The 18,621-nt window shown below is 37.2% G+C and overlaps 1 protein-coding gene across 1 annotated transcript in view; it reads right to left on the reverse strand.

The window, feature by feature from the left end:
* Positions 1-15,757, reverse strand: part of sppl3 (signal peptide peptidase 3) — a 36,278-nt gene extending 20,521 nt beyond the window's left edge. The window contains exon 1 of the mRNA XM_014003826.1: positions 15,134-15,757. Within this exon, the coding sequence (XP_013859280.1) occupies positions 15,134-15,159 (26 nt within the window). The 5' untranslated portion in view covers positions 15,160-15,757. The remainder of the gene's footprint in view (positions 1-15,133) is intronic.
* Between the last annotated feature and the right edge of the window lie 2,864 nt (positions 15,758-18,621).

An 18,621-nucleotide genomic window follows, 5' to 3' on the forward strand; every position in this document is an offset into this window, starting at 1 on the left:
TCCACACCCCGGAACCCGGCAGCCACCCCGGCCAGGGGGCCACCCACAGGAACTAAGAGCCACCCTTTTCCGACTGAGGACCCTTAGATTTATAGGCACTGACTCTCATCCCAATTGCTTCACACTTGGCTGTGAACAGCTCCAGTAAACGCTGGAGATCGTGACATGATAATATCACACTCATTTGAACAATTTTTAAAATCACAAGAGAAACAAGAAAAAAAATTGTTACAAAAAGTAAATTTCATTCCAGGAATACTGATTATGCAGTGCTGCCTGTGTAAACTAACCAAGTAAGTTTATTGATTTAAAACAAGCCTGTGTGTCATGCATATCTGAAGGAAACTGGGTCAGCAGAGTTTAGTTTAACTGATCCATTATTCCATCGGCCTATTTTATGGTATTAAAAACATAAAAATCTTTTTTTACAAACAAAAAGCACATAAATATGAGTATTTTAACACATGTCCATGCATAAGCCAACTGCTGATGCTTAATAAATAAAATATGTTGCTGTATTGCACAGAGCTCAACATATTCTGGTGCCCAGCTGGAAATCAATACACTAAGCAATATTCACAACAAAGCCACAAAGAAAAGAGCAAAAAACAGTTTAGTGGGAAGATTAGAATTGCAAATTGTGGTGCATTTATTTAAAAGAATTGAGAGAAAAGTTATTGATCATAAAAATCACTGAAACAACCAGGACAAATGGTTTAAAAAGGCACACACCAAACTGTGTCCCAATGAAAACACAGCTCCTAACAATAAAAAAGTTGATTTGGCCTAATTTTTTATGATATTGATGTAAATGGTGGTCAAAACTTTCCATCTTTGCAATTTTGTCATTCTGGCTACTTACATGGCATAACAGATGGTATTTATAGAATCACTTAACATCTATTAAAGGGGGCACACACAAAAAACATGTTTCTGTTGCTGGTTTTTAACAGCTAAAAATGTGGATTTTGCATTATATGTCCCCTTTAAAATAATCTGCTTGTTCTGATGCTTTGTTTAAAACCTTACTGTGTAGTACCCACTTGTTTTACTTAATTATTATTTTGACATGTTTACACTACAGGACTGAACTGGTCCACATTGCAAGAAATTACTGGAAAAAAATCTAAAGCAAATAAATAAATTAATAAATTACTGAAATTGTATATAGATACATGGCAGTATCTTTTAGAAATAAAGCTGAATGATCAGTTTTATTTCAATAATGACATTTAAAAACACTCGGGTTTTCCTTTACGTTAAATGGAACACATAAGTGCCAAGAAAGTAAAATATGACAAGAAAAACTGGTCTTTTGGGTGGTCCCTGAAGCTGTCAGTCAGCATCAGCTGACCCATCTTTTCAGGAGCCGGCCAGAAACGTGTCTCCCACTAACCTCGCTCTGAGGTTCTTTTATTTTTACCCTGGTTTGAGGTCCCCCATTTGTCATTTAAATGAACTGAGGTGGTCAGAACACGGTTCAGTAACGTTACAGGGCGTCTTCTGAAAGAGTCTCAAATGTTTATGTCCCAGTTCCTCAAAGCAGCCTTGTAGAAATTTGGTGCTTCACCTCACATGACTCACCATATTTTATTACTGTGGTATAACAAAATACCTTCATACCACCCAAGCCTAATGTGAAGCTCACATTTTAAACTGCTGCCCCACTTGGCAGAGTGAGGAAAACAAGCATGCAAGGGTCACCCTTTTATTTAGTCATGGTTTGTTACTTCTAGAAACAAATATACCCATATGAGAAATCTGGAGCATATTTGTAGCCAAGATTTGACCTTATTTTTTAAAATGCACAGCATTTTCTAGGGCAATAAGTAGGCTGACATATTGACATGCCTGCATTTTTCTGAGCAGCACGTATTTGACCCATAAACTCAGTAGCTACAGTTAAGAGGGCTGGATGTAATTAAACAAAAAGAAAAACAAAAACATAGCTTTGTATGTGCAAAACCATCATACACATTCTTAGTGGAGTTTGAAAAACAAAAATCTGCTTCCAATAACTGTGCTTGCCAATTCCACAGTTCATTGCTTAAGATTTCATATAGTAGATACTAAATTAGATTTCTGTCACTCTACACTAACTCAAAACACTTGAGTCAAATGTATCTTCTTCCTGTGAAGAATGTTCGAGGAAAATAAAATTGTTTACTGTGGGAAAAGGACACTGACACATCCTATAGATGTGCACCCGTTGTGTGTCCACCACAGGCACCTCATGACTGAAAACCACACTCAGCAGGAATTATCTTCACAAATGCAGATAATTACAATAGCGCCTTGTACACCCTGACCACTGACCTGGGTCGTAAAAAAATCTTAAACCACACAGCTGTCACAGATATTACATTGTTCAGTCAGCTTCTATTTAGATTGTAACCTAAAAATGATCCATGTCTTCGAAGGAATTTGACTTGAAGCATTCATATAATGATTAGAAAAGTGACCTTGTTCTTCAGCAGACTGACGTTAATTATGCCACTGTTTCACTGTCAACACAGCAGGCAGCTAGACAGCTAGTTTAATCTACCACGGGCCTCATTCGTATTCTGGTATCGAACTGCTTCGTCTGAATTCTGCGCACAGAAGCCTGCAGAACATGAGTGAGATAGATGAATGGAACATTTAAAAACAAAATACAATCACGGACTGTTGAGAACTGGCTGACAGCCCAAAGTGCCATAAGACGCCCTTGTTTACTGACAGACTAGGTTTTCAATAACAATTCCAATACCGTCCTCCATCAAACCGTCGGCATGCGTGACTTCACCACTGAAGGCCAGGTTAACAGGCCACAGAGAAGGTTTTTAACAATGGCCAAGGCCAAAACGTGTCACTGTTTAAGATTGAGCCACAAAGATACCAACACTTGATTGACAGATTGGTCGTTCACTGGTCACCTAGTCGACCTGATGTTTCTGCTGAATGACTGATCAACTAATGAATTTCCAGTTCAGCATAAACTCCCTTCACTTTTTGAACCAATCAACAATGGGTTAAATTATTTAAGAAAGTTGCCAACCTTTGTTACACAACAGAGATAAACGTCTTTCCTGAGTTAGCACTTTTGTGTATTTTTATAAATGGACAAACATAAGCTTAACAGCAGCCTCCTAACTAAACTGATATCAAAAAATCAAAACACGTTGATAAATGCATCCCTCTAGTCTAAATCTAATTTTAAGATACCTAAAGATTCAATACGTATAATAATTTAGGGTGTATTCACACCAGGAATGTCCTTTGGTCCACTTGTTTGAACCAAATAGCGGACTTTTTTTTTTTTTCCTTTGGTGCCATTTGCATTCACATTGTGATTTTTGCCAAGTGGACTATAATTTACAAACAAAGCCAAGCAGGTCACAGTCATTGCTCAGATTGGATATAAATGACGGGGGCAGGACAAAGAACAGACCCAGAAATAAAGATTGTGCTGTTAATACAACTGACCATAAAGAATATCAAGAGCAGCTCATTCAGTGGCGTTTTTGTGATGATATACTTATAATTTTGGGACAATGTTGTCAAATGCATGCCGCAACCTAAAGGGAGGAGAGATCTTGATCACTATTGGCTTTAGACAGCCTTCACTGCACGTCTCATCCAATGAAAGTCTTGCTGGGGAGATGGGGAGAAAACATGCCTGAAGCCGCCGGATCCTTCTGGGCATTTTTTAAAACTTTTCCCAGCGGTGGGCTGGGAGGAAGTAAAGTTTTCTATAAGCGCTGCAACACTAAACTGTCTCACCTCCGGTGCAGTTCAAGCCCGGAATATCACTTCAGTTTAAAACCCGGGTACACAAACTGCTGACCAGTGTGTGGGAGAAAAAGGAAAAAGTAAGACTAGCTTGTTTTGCCTTATTTGTTTAAAGTTTTTGAAAATGCATAGCCCCTTTTTAAAATAAAACAATAGGCCTACTTAAAATACTTTACAAATATTCAAATCAAGTTAAAATTTGTGCAGAATAATGAAATTAAATCAAGAATTCAAAGATATTTTTTTTTCATTCCAAATGAGCATTATGAGGAATGAAACATAGATGAGGCCCCTGTTGTCAGGAAAAGTACAATACGAAATAAGAAGCTAAAATGAAAAACAAAAGAAAAATTGTACAATGAGTGTCAAACATGTATTGCAGCATACAAACATACACAATCAGCCATAGTAAAGTGATTATTTCTAAAAAGAAATTATTTAGATCAATCGCGATTTATCGCAAAAATATCTTGAAATTAATCGCAATTAAAAAATTTTAATCTATGCCCAGCACTAGTTTAAATAAATCCAATGAACAAGTTAATCTTTTAAGCAATTTGTTGATAAACTTGGCTGTAAGAAATTTTTACAAATGTTTAAAAAAGGGACATATCGTGCAAAAAAATTTTTTTCCAGCTGTTATGCATTTCATGTACTTTGAGTCTCTAGGAGTGCAGAAAAGTTTCATTTAGTCTCTCTCAGTCCTGGGTAGATATCTTTGTATTCTGTTTAGGTTATATTTTTCATCTGTTTAGTTTTCTTTATTTCTATGACGTTTTCTGAACTACTGCGTCACAGTATTCGTGAAATTTTGTCACCTTCATTCTCTTCTGGCTCTGGGTCAGACTCTGGCTCCAACATATAAGGCTGGATGGACAAGTCTTCCCTTGTTGACATCTCTTAATAAACTGTATTTGTTTTAAGTTTCTGTACTGCTTTATAGATATTATCCCTGCTATCACACCAAAATTGACCACTCTGGAAGCTGGAGAGGGGTGTGGTGTGAGGCATCTTGCTTGCATTTAAAGAGACAGATTCAAACTAAGATGATCTGAGACACCTCAGAAAAGGGGTGAAAGAGGGGCTTGTGGAGTTACAATAAGGAGGAACTGTGACCAAAGCATTGCAGTTCTACTTTCTATACCCAACTGAATGATTTAAATGTGGAAAGGATAACTTTAAAAGCAGGCAGGATATGTCTCCATAAATAAAAAAATTAAATAAAAAAAAAAAAAAAACAGAATTCGACTCAGGATGTTGAGCATTGCCTGCACAAACTTCATTGTATCTTTGTCCATTTTACAGTTTATTACAAGGTCTCCATATGTGAAGCTGAAATTAATTTTCAACCGTTGGATTGGTTCCCATCAGTTCTGGCAGCAGAGCTAAAAGTATTGATCTTGGGTTGCTGTTGCTCCTTTTGTCTTCCGCTCATAATTATACATGGAACCAGAATTATATTAAAACTTTCAGCTTTCAGCTTGCAAATATGCACTACTGTAAAAAATTAATGACATTTGGGAACATTGAGCACTGAGCAGTCAGATGGCTTTACAACACAAATATAAGCAGTGATCACTGCATTCTGACAGTGATCAGAAGGTTTTAATCCCACAAAAAGAACAGCTGTTCATCTTCTTTTAAACAACATTGTGTATTTCTGACAGTGTTCAAATATCAACATTTTTATACAGTAAAACTACAAAAGTAGACATTTCTAAACATCCACAGTGGTAAGATTGGTAACATCCTTCTCCTTGCAGATTCAAGTCAGCTGGTATTTTCAAAACCTGACAGCCAGGAGATACAATCATTACAAGTCCCAATCAGCAGGCGTGTAATAAGGAGTATGAAACCTACTGATTTCTAAATACTATGCAGCTGCAATAACCAGTATTGTTTAATGTTAATAGGTAGCAATCATCTTACCAACAACAAGCCAAAGAACATCGGGTGTTGGTATAGAAGTAAAAAAAGATACATATTTACACTAACATTAACAAACAAGACTGGTCAGTTCTGCCTGTGTGAAGATAAAATGTTATTTCTGCATGCTCTCTGAATCCTGTTTAGCTTCCTGAGCAGCCACAGACTGCTTTATCTGCCATGACAGTTCTGAAAGTGTAGGTCAGACGGCGCTGACCGGAACTCAATTGACATACGCAGAGCATACCAACAGTGTGGAGAAAAACTTATTTTAGTTGAAGCATTTAAGAAATTATACAAAAAAAAGTATGTGACGTGAACAAATTGTCATAAATGAAAGTTATCGATAATGACTATTTGCAGCAGCTCTACTAATTGAGCGGACAGCTGCACATCAAAGGGAATTCTTCACATTTTGAGAAAACTTCAAATATTCAAAAATAATTGTTTATCCCTAGGGACTTTTTTAAACATAATAGATATATTCCCCTTTGTTAAAAAAATAACAAAAAACACATCCAGATGAGAAAGCAAAAACTTCTATTAACATTAAAAATAAAACACGTCAGGAAATCTGTAGCTACGTTTACATGGACATCAGTAATCGGATTAAACGGCCATTCGGAATAAAAATGTGTCATGTAAACACCCCATTCGGATTATTCTGACCCGATTCAGCTCAATCCAAATGAATTTGAAATGGGAAGGCAAGGGTGGTTTATGCCATTTGATAATCCGAACAGCGTTAGCCTGGCCCTTGCCTTCCTACGCAGTTCCGCTCAATTCTAATTTCACTGCTCCATCTGGGATTTCTCCCATAGACAAGGATTTCTTCGGGAGAATTTTCGTCCGGGCCAATCAGAGAGCAGAACATCAATTTTCTGCACAGTGTCTGCTTGTAGTTTATTTTACCTGGGCCAAACAGCAAATAGGAGGAGGAGTTTTGAACGAAGTCGATTTTCTGCGCAATGTCTGCTAGTCAGTTTAGCATACGGCAGAGGAGGAAGTGAATGAAGCCAGTCAGTGTTGATAAGGCTTCGGGGACAAGGTTTGAGTCCAACAATTGAATTACCGTATTTATTCATGTATAATATGATCTCATGTTTAATACGACCCCCCCACCCCTATTTTTGCCTAAAAAGAATAAAAAATTTAATTCTCATACTACCTCTAATTTCATATGGACTTCAGGATTTTTCAGTCGTTGCAGTCTTTATATACATCAGTAAAATTATCATTTGACTATTGTATCAGTTTTTAATTTTATTTTAACAACATATGTACTAAAAGGTAAACAACAACAAATGTATAATTACAACAAAAGCTATCAATGCTCATTTGTTAACTGGTGTGATATAACAAACAGATTAAAAGATTAAAAGTTTTTGGTATTCCTCCTCTGTAATAAAGGCATCAGAATCCCACTCAACAACAATCTCATCCTCTGTGTCTCGCGAGCGCACGCTCTGGTAGGGAAAATTTTTTCAGGTAGACCAACTTTTACACAACACCGGTAGACAGCAGCCATTACAGATGACCATGTGTTTGTTGTTGTTCCAGGAGCGGCCCGGTCGCACATTAATATCATTAGTTCGTTATGCAGGACTGCCTTTTTTTCTTTTCTTTTTTTCGCATCACGTTGCCTGCTTGGATTTGTTACTATCTCGCTCAGAGGCACAAAGGAGTTTTAGAGGTAAGATCGCTTCAATTGATTTTTACGACGTGGTTTCATTTCCAGACTCAGGGATTTTGTGAATGAGGCCGATATTGCAGTTAAAATACATCAGCAAAAGTATTTATCCGAGTATAGTACTACACACACCCCCAACTTTTTGCATGATTTTATGGATTAAATTTTACGTATTATACTTGAATAAATACGGTAAGCTCAAAAGGTACAGTAAGCAAACAAATGGGATGAAGTCATAAGTAGGCCTGAAACATTAGGCCTGCTCTCACTTTATGTTTTCTTTGTGACAACAAATGCCTTCACCAGAGGAAGCAGTACTTTCAAAGCTTCAACTGAATTAAGATGGTTGAGGTGTTCTAGTTGAGAAAGATGAACCTTTGGCAGCTGCAACAAAAAAGAGGAAGAGAAACTAGACAACTATTACCAAATAATGTACCTGCAGCTGTAAAGTTTCTGCATATTTAACCATAACTGGACCACAAACTCTACATTAGTCGGAAGGTCTTTTATATACAAATCAAGAGAACTTTGCTGTAATGATTTATTTATCAGCCATACGGTAATTTAAAAAAATGTTTTTTTAAATGAAATGTAACAAATTCTGTGCACATAGATTGAAAACATAAGTTGCAATCAAAACATTTTATGTACCACCATATTTCTCCCAGCCTGGTTCAAACCAGACCCTGTCCTTCACTTTGCTTCGTACAAGGGTTTGGACTTGATGCATAGAGAATTGATTTCTTGCAGGAGGCGTGGCCTCTGCTGAAGCACGTATGTGTTGTCGCTGTGACGGAGGCTAAGCTAAGAAGCTAACTGGAAATTGCATGTCCTGTAAACAACCCTACTGAGAGGAGAAATATACCGAGCCAAACGAGACGACTGTAAATGAGAGCTGCTGCTTTGTCAAAAAAATTTATTTTAATTTGGAAGCCTTATCAACACGGACTGGCTTCATTCACTTCCTCCACTGCCATATGCTAAACTAACTAGAAGACACTGGGCAGAAGAGACACTGCGCAGAAAATTGACGCTCTCTTCTCTGATTGGCCCGGCTAAAAATCTGCCAGCGAAATCCTTGTCAATGGGAGAAGTCCTAGACGGAGCAGTGAAGGGAAACTAGAATTGAGCGGAGCTGCGTAGGAAGGCAAGGGCCAGGCTATATTTCTCCCAATTTATTTATTTATGTTTTGTTGCTTAGGACCAGTAGAGGCAGGTATGTGTTTAAAAAAAATGTTCAATAGCATTACACAAATCATTACATCAGCATCAGTATCAAACGAGACATGTTCCATCGTGGCATGCCTTTCTGTAACACAAAAACGTTTGCCTAGCTTTGAGAAGTACAGGAAAACTGAAAAGCAAAGCAGACGCGAGTCTGTGAGCGCAGCATGAGAAACACTAACAGATGTAAAATAAGACTGGGTGGTATCCAATGTTTGATACCATTAAATCTCTCTAAAATTACAGTGCAGTACAGAGTATTATCTTCAGCCTAAAACTACTTGTCAAGTTGTATTATTATGTAATTTTAGGGTCTCTTAGGCTTTAGAAGAGCTTTTCTTTAAAAAAAAAACTGAGAATAAAGACACGCAAATATTATTTTCCTCATTGCTTTTGCATTTTGAAGCAATTTAACAATAAATCAGTGGTTGAAAAATTAAGCTACAAAATCAAATTTCATCATTTCTGTGGGAAATATGAGCATTTGATTAGATTTGTGCAGGAGATGCAACAGGCTTTTAAAGTCTCCTATGATGCAGAAGACTTTGCTTAAAAGGTAGCCCCCCCCCCCACCCCCCACCCCAAAAAAAGAGATTGTCTTCATGAATCACAAGCTCTTTACCAGTCAGTGCTGCTTCTTCTCATTCCTCAGTGAAGAGACACACCATTTCTGCCTCAGCAGTTTTGTAGCAAGAAATCGCCCCACTTCAACATTGGGGTCTAGCTTCCTCGGCTTCCTTCTCTTCTGCAGCCTTCATTCTGACGTCCCGAGCACGGCTGTGAAAGGTTGTCGGAGGAACTAACGCATAATGGCACACGTATGTTTAGTTAAATTTGGCTATACACTCTACAGGTGTTACAATATTTGATTAGGCTATTATTAAAGACAAGCCAGGCAATATTTTAGATACCTCAGCATCCTGCATTCCCTCTATGCAAAACTGCAGTTTTCTTACATGTCAGGAAAAGGATCAGAGGTGTGGGTTTTAGCATTTTTGTTTAAAACATTAGGAGCTCTGGGTTGCAATCAAAAACTAAGCATCTGATGTAGATGGGCATGAGCTGCTTTGTTTTCACCGACTAGTGGCAGAGATTAAACATAAAATTTAAAGACGAAATCTGGGATAAATCAGTTTAAAAATTACGTCACTTGCCAGAGTTGCCAGAGTCACTTGCAAGTTTGTCATCATCAATACATATTAGCTGAGGGCTGATTGACACTAAAGCAACTGTAATTACCAATGTTTTTATGCCACCAAACATGTAAGTTTCAGATTAGCAGCATTAGTGCCTTTAACTGCCACTATTTTGACACAAATCTGACAAATAACCTACTTCAAGTAACTGGCCGATTAATCTCTTTTCATTTGGCTTAAATCAAGATGTGCCCTGAGAGGTTTTGTGGTGTTTGGTTTCAAAGTCTCTGATGTCGTAATCAGCCGACATACAACCGGTATAAAGTTGGAAGTTCATTTTCTTAAATTAATGAAAAAGGAGGAAGTGCTAATATGGGGAAACTACGTGGAAATGGGTGTTGAAACTCCCATTAGTTTAAAGTTTCAACATGCTGTTTTTAGTCATTTTAACTCAGAATGATTGTTGCAGACCCAAATTATTGCATTCAGTTAAAGCGCATGTTTAAATCTACTAATCTCCAATATCTGTAGATGCATATCAACAAAATGTAAGTCTATGAGAAAGCATTTCCTCATTGGATGCTGCAATAAAAAGGAAATAATTAAATAGCTAATAAATCCAGCTTAGAGCTCTGATGCTAAATGCTTTATAATACAGGATATAGAAAAAAAACAATGATCTAAAGGAATCCTCTTAGTTATTGGTTTATCAGGGATAATTAGAGGGGAAGCTAAGGTTTGCTGAAGTTTTCTTGGTACAAAAACTAAAACCAGCATGATATACAGTACTACTTTGAGGCTGCATTTTCAGCATTTTCTGTTCCAATCTTTTTATGAAAGTTTATTTTGGTCCATTTTTAAAAAAGGGCTTAAAATGTTAAAACCATTTTGTATTTCCCACAGCAGCATCTCTGGTAAATAGCTTACCTTCAAGTTAGTGGAGGAATTAAATGTGCAAATACAAAATGCACACAGAATCTTTAAGATGTGTTATTAATTCTTAAAGTTTTAAATAGCCAACTTTAATCTTATTCACATTAACCAAGTCCAACAAAAGCTACAGTATTCACATAAAAATGCAAATACAACCTTTTAAGTACAAACAACTCAATGAATGAACAATACAAATCTATGAGATTATTCACCAGACCTCCAGGTGGACTTTGCATGTTAATAAATCAACAGCATTAGAAATTATATCATACTAACTGATATACTCTCCACTCTGTGATGCATTCAGCTGTCATTCACTTGTGTGTGGTAGATGAAGGAAGGAGTTCCTCAAAACTTTCATGCTCATTAAAATAATAAAAGATGCACGTTTTATCCAGCACACTAAACAGCTAGTTGTGGCTTGTCTTGAAGATGAGAAGCAACAACAGTATTTTTTAAAAAAGGTAACCCAGTTTTGAAACAGAAGTTCGCAAGACGCTACAAAAATGAGCATGTCAAAAGATAAAATACTGCAGATGTGCTAAGAGTGCTAATAACTCAGCTTATCAATTACGATCAGGAGTGAGTCTTTGCCTCGGGTTGAAGAATTCAGGTTTCTAGGTGTCTTGTTTGTGAATGATGTAATGATAAAACAGGAGATAGATCAACAGATTGGAACCTCATCTGAAGTAACAAAGTCTGTCATGGTGAATAAAGAAATGAGTCCGAAGGCAAAGGTTTACTCTTCCATCTACATTCTAACCTTCACCTGTAGTCATGACATGATGTGGATTGTGATCGAACAAGATTCAGATTATAAGAAGCTGAAAAGGGCTTCCTCTGTGGGGTATTGCCAGACCCAGAACTTGCTGGAGGTGGGGAGAACAGTGGGGAGAACAAGTATTTGATACACTGTTGATTTTTCAGGTTTTCCCACTTGCAAAGCTTGTAGATGACTGTAATTTTTAACATATGTACTCTTCAACTGTGAGTGATGGAATCTAAAACAAAAATCCAGAAAAATACAATGTATGATTTTTAAATAATTAATTTCCATTTTATTGTGTGAAATAAGTATTTGATACACCAGAAAAATGAAACTTAATATTTGGAACAGAAACCTTTGTTTGCAATTACAGAGATCAGACATTTCCTGTAGTTCTTGACCAGGTTTGCACACACTGCAGCAGGGATTTTGGCCCACTCCTCCATACAGATCTCCTCCAGAGCCTTCAGGTTTTGGGGCTGTCGCTGGGCCACACGGACTTTAAGCTCCCTCCAAAGATTTTCTATTGGATTCAGGTCTGGAGACTGGCTAGGCCACTCCAGGACCTTAAGATGTTTCCTACGGAGCCACTCTTTAGTTGCCCTGGCTGTGTGTTTTGGGTCGTTATCATGCTGGAAGACCCAGCCACGACCCATCTTCAGCGCTCTCTCTTACTGAGGGAAGGAGGTTGTTGGCCAAAATCTCACGATACATGGCCCCATCCATCCTTCCCACAATATGGTGCAGTCGTCCTGTCCCCTTTGCAGAAAAGCATCCCCAAAGAATGATGTTTCCACTGCCATGCTTCACGGTTGGGATGGTGTTCTTGGGGTTGTACTCATCATTCTTCTTCCTCCAAACATGACGAGTGGAGTTTAAACCAAAAAGTTCTATTTTTGTCTCATCAGACCACATGACCTTCTCCCATTCCTCCTCTGGATCATTCAGATGGTCATTTGCAAACATCAGACGGGCTTTGACATGCATTGGCTTGAGGAAGGGCACCTTGTGTGCACTGCAGGATTTTAATCCTTGATGGCGTAGAGTGTTACTGATTGTTTTCTTTGAGACTGTGGTCCCAGCTCCATTCAGGTCATTGACCAGGTCCTGCCGTGTAGTTCTGGGCTCATTCCTCACCTTCCTCAAGATCAAAGATGCTCCACGAGGTGAGATCTTGCATGGCGCCCCAGACCGAGGGAGATTTTCTGTTATTTTGTATTTCTTCCATTTTCTAATAATTGCACCAACTGTTGTTGCCTTCTCACCAAGCTGCTTGCCTATTGTCCTGTAGCCCATCCCAGCCTTGTGCAGGTCTACAATTTTATCCCTGATGTCCTTACACAGCTCTCTGATCTTGGGCATTGTGGAGATGCTGGAGTCTGATTGATTGAGTGTGTGGACAGGTGTCTTTTACACAGGTAACGAGTTCAAACAGGTGCAGTTAATACAGGTAATGAGTGGAGAACAGGAGGGCTTCTTAAAGAAGAACTAACATGTCTGTGAGAGCCAAAATTCTTACTGGTTGATAGATGATCAAATACTTATTTCACACAATAAAATGGAAATGAATTATTTAAAAATCATACGTTGTATTTTTCTGGATTTTTGTTTTAGATTCCATCACTCACAGTTGAAGAGTACCTATGATAGAAATTACAGTCTTCTACAAGCTTTGCAAGTGGGAAAACCTGAAAATATACAAAAGAAAAGAAAAGATACCACAGTGTATCAAATACTTGTTCTCCCCACTGTACATCTGTGATTTGGGAACATCTTGAGAGGAGCTGGAGAGTGTCGATGGAGGAAAGGATATCTGGATTTGACTTCTGAACCTGTTCATTCATGACTCAAAAATAAAGAGTGGATGGATGGATGGATGGATGGATGGATGGATGGATGGATGGTCTTCAATGTTATTTTATAAAGAGAGCAGCAGAGAAGTAATACTCTGCGCAACAAGCACAATTAGTTCAGAATTATAAATCAGCTATAAATAAATAACAGCCTGTAGAGTGGTGTTTTAGCTGACACGGTATTTAAAACATACGTTTTACATTTTTCTCAGTACATATAATTACACTAAAAGCTTTGATCTTAATATCATCAAAAATAAAAAAATGTAAAAAATTAAGCTGATCACAAACAGGTTTAAAATCTGTCCTGAGAGCAGAAAAAGCAGACAAACAGATTTAAAACAGTGACTTGCTCGAAATTATCATAGAACCTTATGCCGACCCATGCCCCTGTTAGGACCCATTTACAGTGTATAAAATGAAAACTGCTTAAACAGGAGATCATAAATAGAACTAAGTACTGCAAAAAGTAAAATCACTTGCTATTTATTGCTTACTGAATTTAAGGAAGCACAATCTTGATTTTACTTTTAAATTCTAGTTAGCACTTTCATAAAAAATATACAATGTGTAAAATGTTGAAGAGGAAGTGGTTTTATAATCTTAAAAACTATAATTACATTTCAACATCACTGAAACAGAAATATTTCATGAAGAGCAATTGTAAGTCCAGGTAATTAATATGGATGTTACTTTTAATTGTTTGGTGAATATTCATTATTAATTAGCTTCTCACTTCACAAATGGTCATCGGTAACAATAGTAATGATTTTTGGAAAATGAGTATCTAAATTGTGTAAGAAGAATTTTGACTGAACCAAAATTAGGATTTCTACAACAGATATGTTTTCATGTCTTGCACCTCTGTTACATATTCATACAAAATAGTTTAGCCACTCTGTTCATAGAAAAATTATCAACCAGAAAAATTTGTGAAACTTATCTGAGTTCAGTAGTCGATTTCAAATTGTGCAAATAATTAGTAACATGTCAAAACAATCCCCTTGTATTCTTGGGCAGAATGGCTTGGGCTACTCATTTACAACACTGTCACTTTTGTTGATGCATGACACAAATAATAAACAGACCCATCCTCTGTAACTTTACCTACACTGAATAAACTAGGCCTTGACAAAGTTGTCGTTTTCATTCATGAGACAACGCTCTTCTTTGTAAACTAGTGTCTTCGCTAAATCTACACTTAACCAAGCACTGACAAGAAATCTAAAGAAAGATAATAAACTAATGTATTCGACACAAATTCAAAAAACTGACTTGCGAAAAAAGCTGCCAAGTCACAATACAAAAACAGACATTTCTCTGTCAAGACTGCGATGCTAGTTAGCATAACCTTTGTTGCTGTGTGCAGTCAGTCGACGACAAAACACAGCTAACGTCAACTACGCTGATCCGTACCGTCAAAACTTGCATTCATTGAGCCGATTCTCATTTTCTCTCAGCTTTTGGTGTTATTTGAAAAGACAACATAACACACTTTCCAACTAACCAAATAAGCAATTCAACCCGTCAACAGGAGGGCTAGCTCTTCAGCGTTCGTTCACAATAGCATCCTTGGATTTGACCGCAGCTGAATAAAGTTAGCATTAGCCGCAGCTAGCCTGACAGAATGGGGGAGAAAATATTAGCGTATGTGTGTGATATTTTATTCAATACACGACCAGGAATCCAAACGAAGCCGTCTCTGTGGTGAGACAAATACATGCATGAGAAAAACGGGTACAATTCATTGTATTTAAGGCACAATGAAGTCGAAGTTAGCAGCAGGCTAACAGGTAGCTACTAATCGGTAGCGCAACGCCTGTGCGCAACTCACCAAGAGGTGTAGCCTTGCTCCGCCATATCGCCGAAAACAGTGGGTTCCGCGGCTTTGGCTAACAGATTCAGGTCCCGGTGTCAACCCGTTGGGACCTGGGAAAGGATTTCTGCTTTTCCTTCGCAGTCTTCCGTCCTAGCAGTCCCTTTTAGGTGGCAACATGATGATACATTCCGCGAGCAGCTAGTTATCACTAGCTGAATTTCTTGCCGATTGAAAATGAGAGAATGATGGTTTGCTATCGTTAGGTGGACAAGACAAAGCACCCCGAGAAAAAAAAAAACAGAGATGTTATTTTGTCGTTGCTTTCACAGATGTTCCGCCGTCACCCCAGCCGAGAAGGCTCGGTCCGCAACGATGCTACACCCACTGTAAATCCATATTTTGTCCGAGTTATCCAGAGTAAATTCGGAAATTCCTCACGTCTGCGCCTCTGGCTGATATGGAAGACGCTCAGCTTTGTTTTCTAAAGCGAGCCCTCGTGAACGCGCAAAAGCACCGTGCCGTAGGTTTACACGGAGGACGCGCACTGAACGCTGTCATGCACCGAAAACATCGCAATTATTTCGTTTTTAAACCGACAGCAATGCAGCCCGCCGAGCTCACACCGCCTACTGAAGCCCGGGCATTACGTAGACTGCAAAATACATTAAATAACAAGATTAGCCAAGCAGAATCATGTCATTTCATTTCAAAGCAGCTCTTTAATTACAGATAAACGGCATGTGGTTCACATTTCAAATCTAATTTGATTGACGTTTGGAGTCGCTTTCACTGACATATATGTATTTAGTATTTTTGTGCAATTTTTTAGCATTTTAAAATAAAATGCTATAATAAGACTGCTTCACAAATTTAAGCTCAAATAAAATAAATAAAAAATAATAACATTTTATAATAAAACGTTCTTATTCAAATTCAAATAACCTTTTCCAAATTATGTTTTAGCAATTAACATACATAACCTAACAGATAAAGAAAATAGATAAATAAATTTAGAAAGACTCATCATTAGCACTATGCCTTATCAACAACTTTTTCATTTGTCACATCTTAGAAATATATTTGATCACAATCCAGCAAATCAGAAAAAAAAATCAAATTATTTGAAAAAATACCGAAAGCGATGGTTAAAGTCAGTTTTCAGTTCTTTTTTCCAAACTAAAATCAAAGATTACTGAAAAATTCAGGCTTCGTTTTCTTGGTTTGAAAGTCAACCAGCTGTCACCAGAAGAATAAACTGACAAACAGAGAAACAATAAAATGATTAAAGTATTACCTTTGGGGTCAGATAAAATGTTAACATAGGCCAGATTTGGCCCGCAGGCCTTGAGTTTGACTTGTGTTAAAGCTTGGAGGAAAGCATATCATCCACCACCTTTCATGCCTCAGTTTCAAACTGAAGCCATCTTCGAGTCGTATGTTTTGTCAAATCTTTGGACATTTATATTAATCCCAAATCTCAAGTGATGTTGCAAGATGTTAGATATTGTAAACGGCTTTTAGCTACTACCACGTCAGATTTTAACTTGAGTTATTGCCATTTTTGTGCTTGCTAATGTTTATCAGCTTGGACTGGGTTGACTACAAAAGATAATTAGTCATAAATGTACATGTAATTATTATTTTGAGAGTTTCATTAAAATCTCTCCACTTGTTTATGATTATTATATTTTTTACCCTACAGACCAACCAACACACGCAGACATTGGTAAAAAAAAAAAAAAAAAGCATTATTGCTTTCAGCAGCAGTTGCAATAAACAAAATAGATATCTAAGCCGAACATAATCAAACATTTGAGCATTCTTTACCTTCAGAACACAACATCAGTTCTGCTACAGGCACAGCTGCACAAAAGCAGAGACCTTGTAGGATTATACTCAGGTGTATAATTAACCAATTATACCGAGACGGTTCTAATGATCATCATTGTTATGTGCAGGTTGAAACATAGTCATTAACTGAAACTGAAACAGCTGTAGGAGGCTTAAAACTGGGCTAGGAACTTGAAGCACCAAGGTGAAGTTCGTAGAAGATGCACTGTAAAAAATGAAACGTTGGATTTACTTAACCATGTTATGTGACCCCGTTCCACTTAACTGAGTTGAGTAAATTCAAAGCAATATACCAATTTTTTAACCAAAGAACATGAGTATGTTGCTTTGAATTTACTCAACTCAGTTAAGTGGAACGGGGTCACATAACATGGTTAAGTAAATCCAACATTTCATTTTTAGAGTGTGATTTCAGGTTTCATGTCAGACACCACAGAAAGACTGGGCTCAGCAACAAGACACAAAATGTCAGCAAATATTCAGAGCAGATCAAGGTTTTGAAATGTGCTGTTCTTGGTCATTCGAAGGAGCGCAAAGAAAAACAGGCAGCGCTGAGGACCATAGACACAGTGGGTGGCCAAGAAATGAAAGATGGGCTCGCTTCCTTTTGAAATCCAAGTGTCATCAGGTACACCCATCTGTCTGAAGAAGTCTGGCCACAAGTGGTCTGCATTGAAAAACTGGGGTCAAAACAGCCAAACCTCAGATGTGGAAACAAGACAGAGCAAGTCGACTAAAACAACAGCTTGGGCTGATGAGTGGAGATGTGGAACTGTTGCAGAAAATGATTTGTTCACCGAAGAAGCTGAGATCTGCTCAATGATGGATCTGTATGAAGTATGGTGAAGGATCAGGTTTGGCTGCACCCAAGTACTTTTTCATAAGATTAAGATTATCATGTAATGGAAAAATGATGACAAAAACAATATTAAATGGCAAGATGTATGATGTGAATGATTCACTATAGCTGCCACAACACATTTTAGCACAGTTTATTTAGCAAAAATAAATGAAATAACATTGTTTTTGTGTTTTCTAAGCTCTAATGACTGACTCTTTGTAACACAACATTAGAATAGAAGGTAGTGGCCAAATTATAACACATTCATAGGGATTTGTTTTAAAAAAATACATGATATTTAGCCAAATATTCTATAAATTGGTTGAAGATTATTGACACTACATGTTTTTACTGACAAAAATCATTTTTTTACATTAATGATCTTTTTTATTTGTTTTTCAACAGTATTTCTTTAAAGATTTGCATCCAATTGTAGGAGCTCTGATAAGTTACAGTAAAAATGAATTATCAATGTTTTTTTCTTCCAGTTTATGAAGCTATAGTTTGCTATTTTGACCAAATGCATGCTGGTCCAGTACCAGATTCTATATTCATGGGTTTCCCAGCTTGATCTAATCTTCACAATTAAACTAATGCAACAAAAATGCTAAGTTATTAAATAACTAAATATAACATAAATAACTAAGTTATTAAATAACTAAATATAACATAAATAACTAAGTTATTAAATAACTAAATATAACATAAATAACTAAGTTATTAAATAACTAACAATATTTTGAATGAAAAAACATAGCTCTTAGACTGACATATTGTATGAGCATGTTTATAAAAATAATACTGATTGTGC

This window comes from Austrofundulus limnaeus, unplaced genomic scaffold (assembly GCF_001266775.1).
Source record: "Austrofundulus limnaeus strain Quisiro unplaced genomic scaffold, Austrofundulus_limnaeus-1.0 Scaffold20, whole genome shotgun sequence".
Classification (NCBI taxonomy): Eukaryota; Metazoa; Chordata; class Actinopteri; order Cyprinodontiformes; family Rivulidae; genus Austrofundulus; species Austrofundulus limnaeus.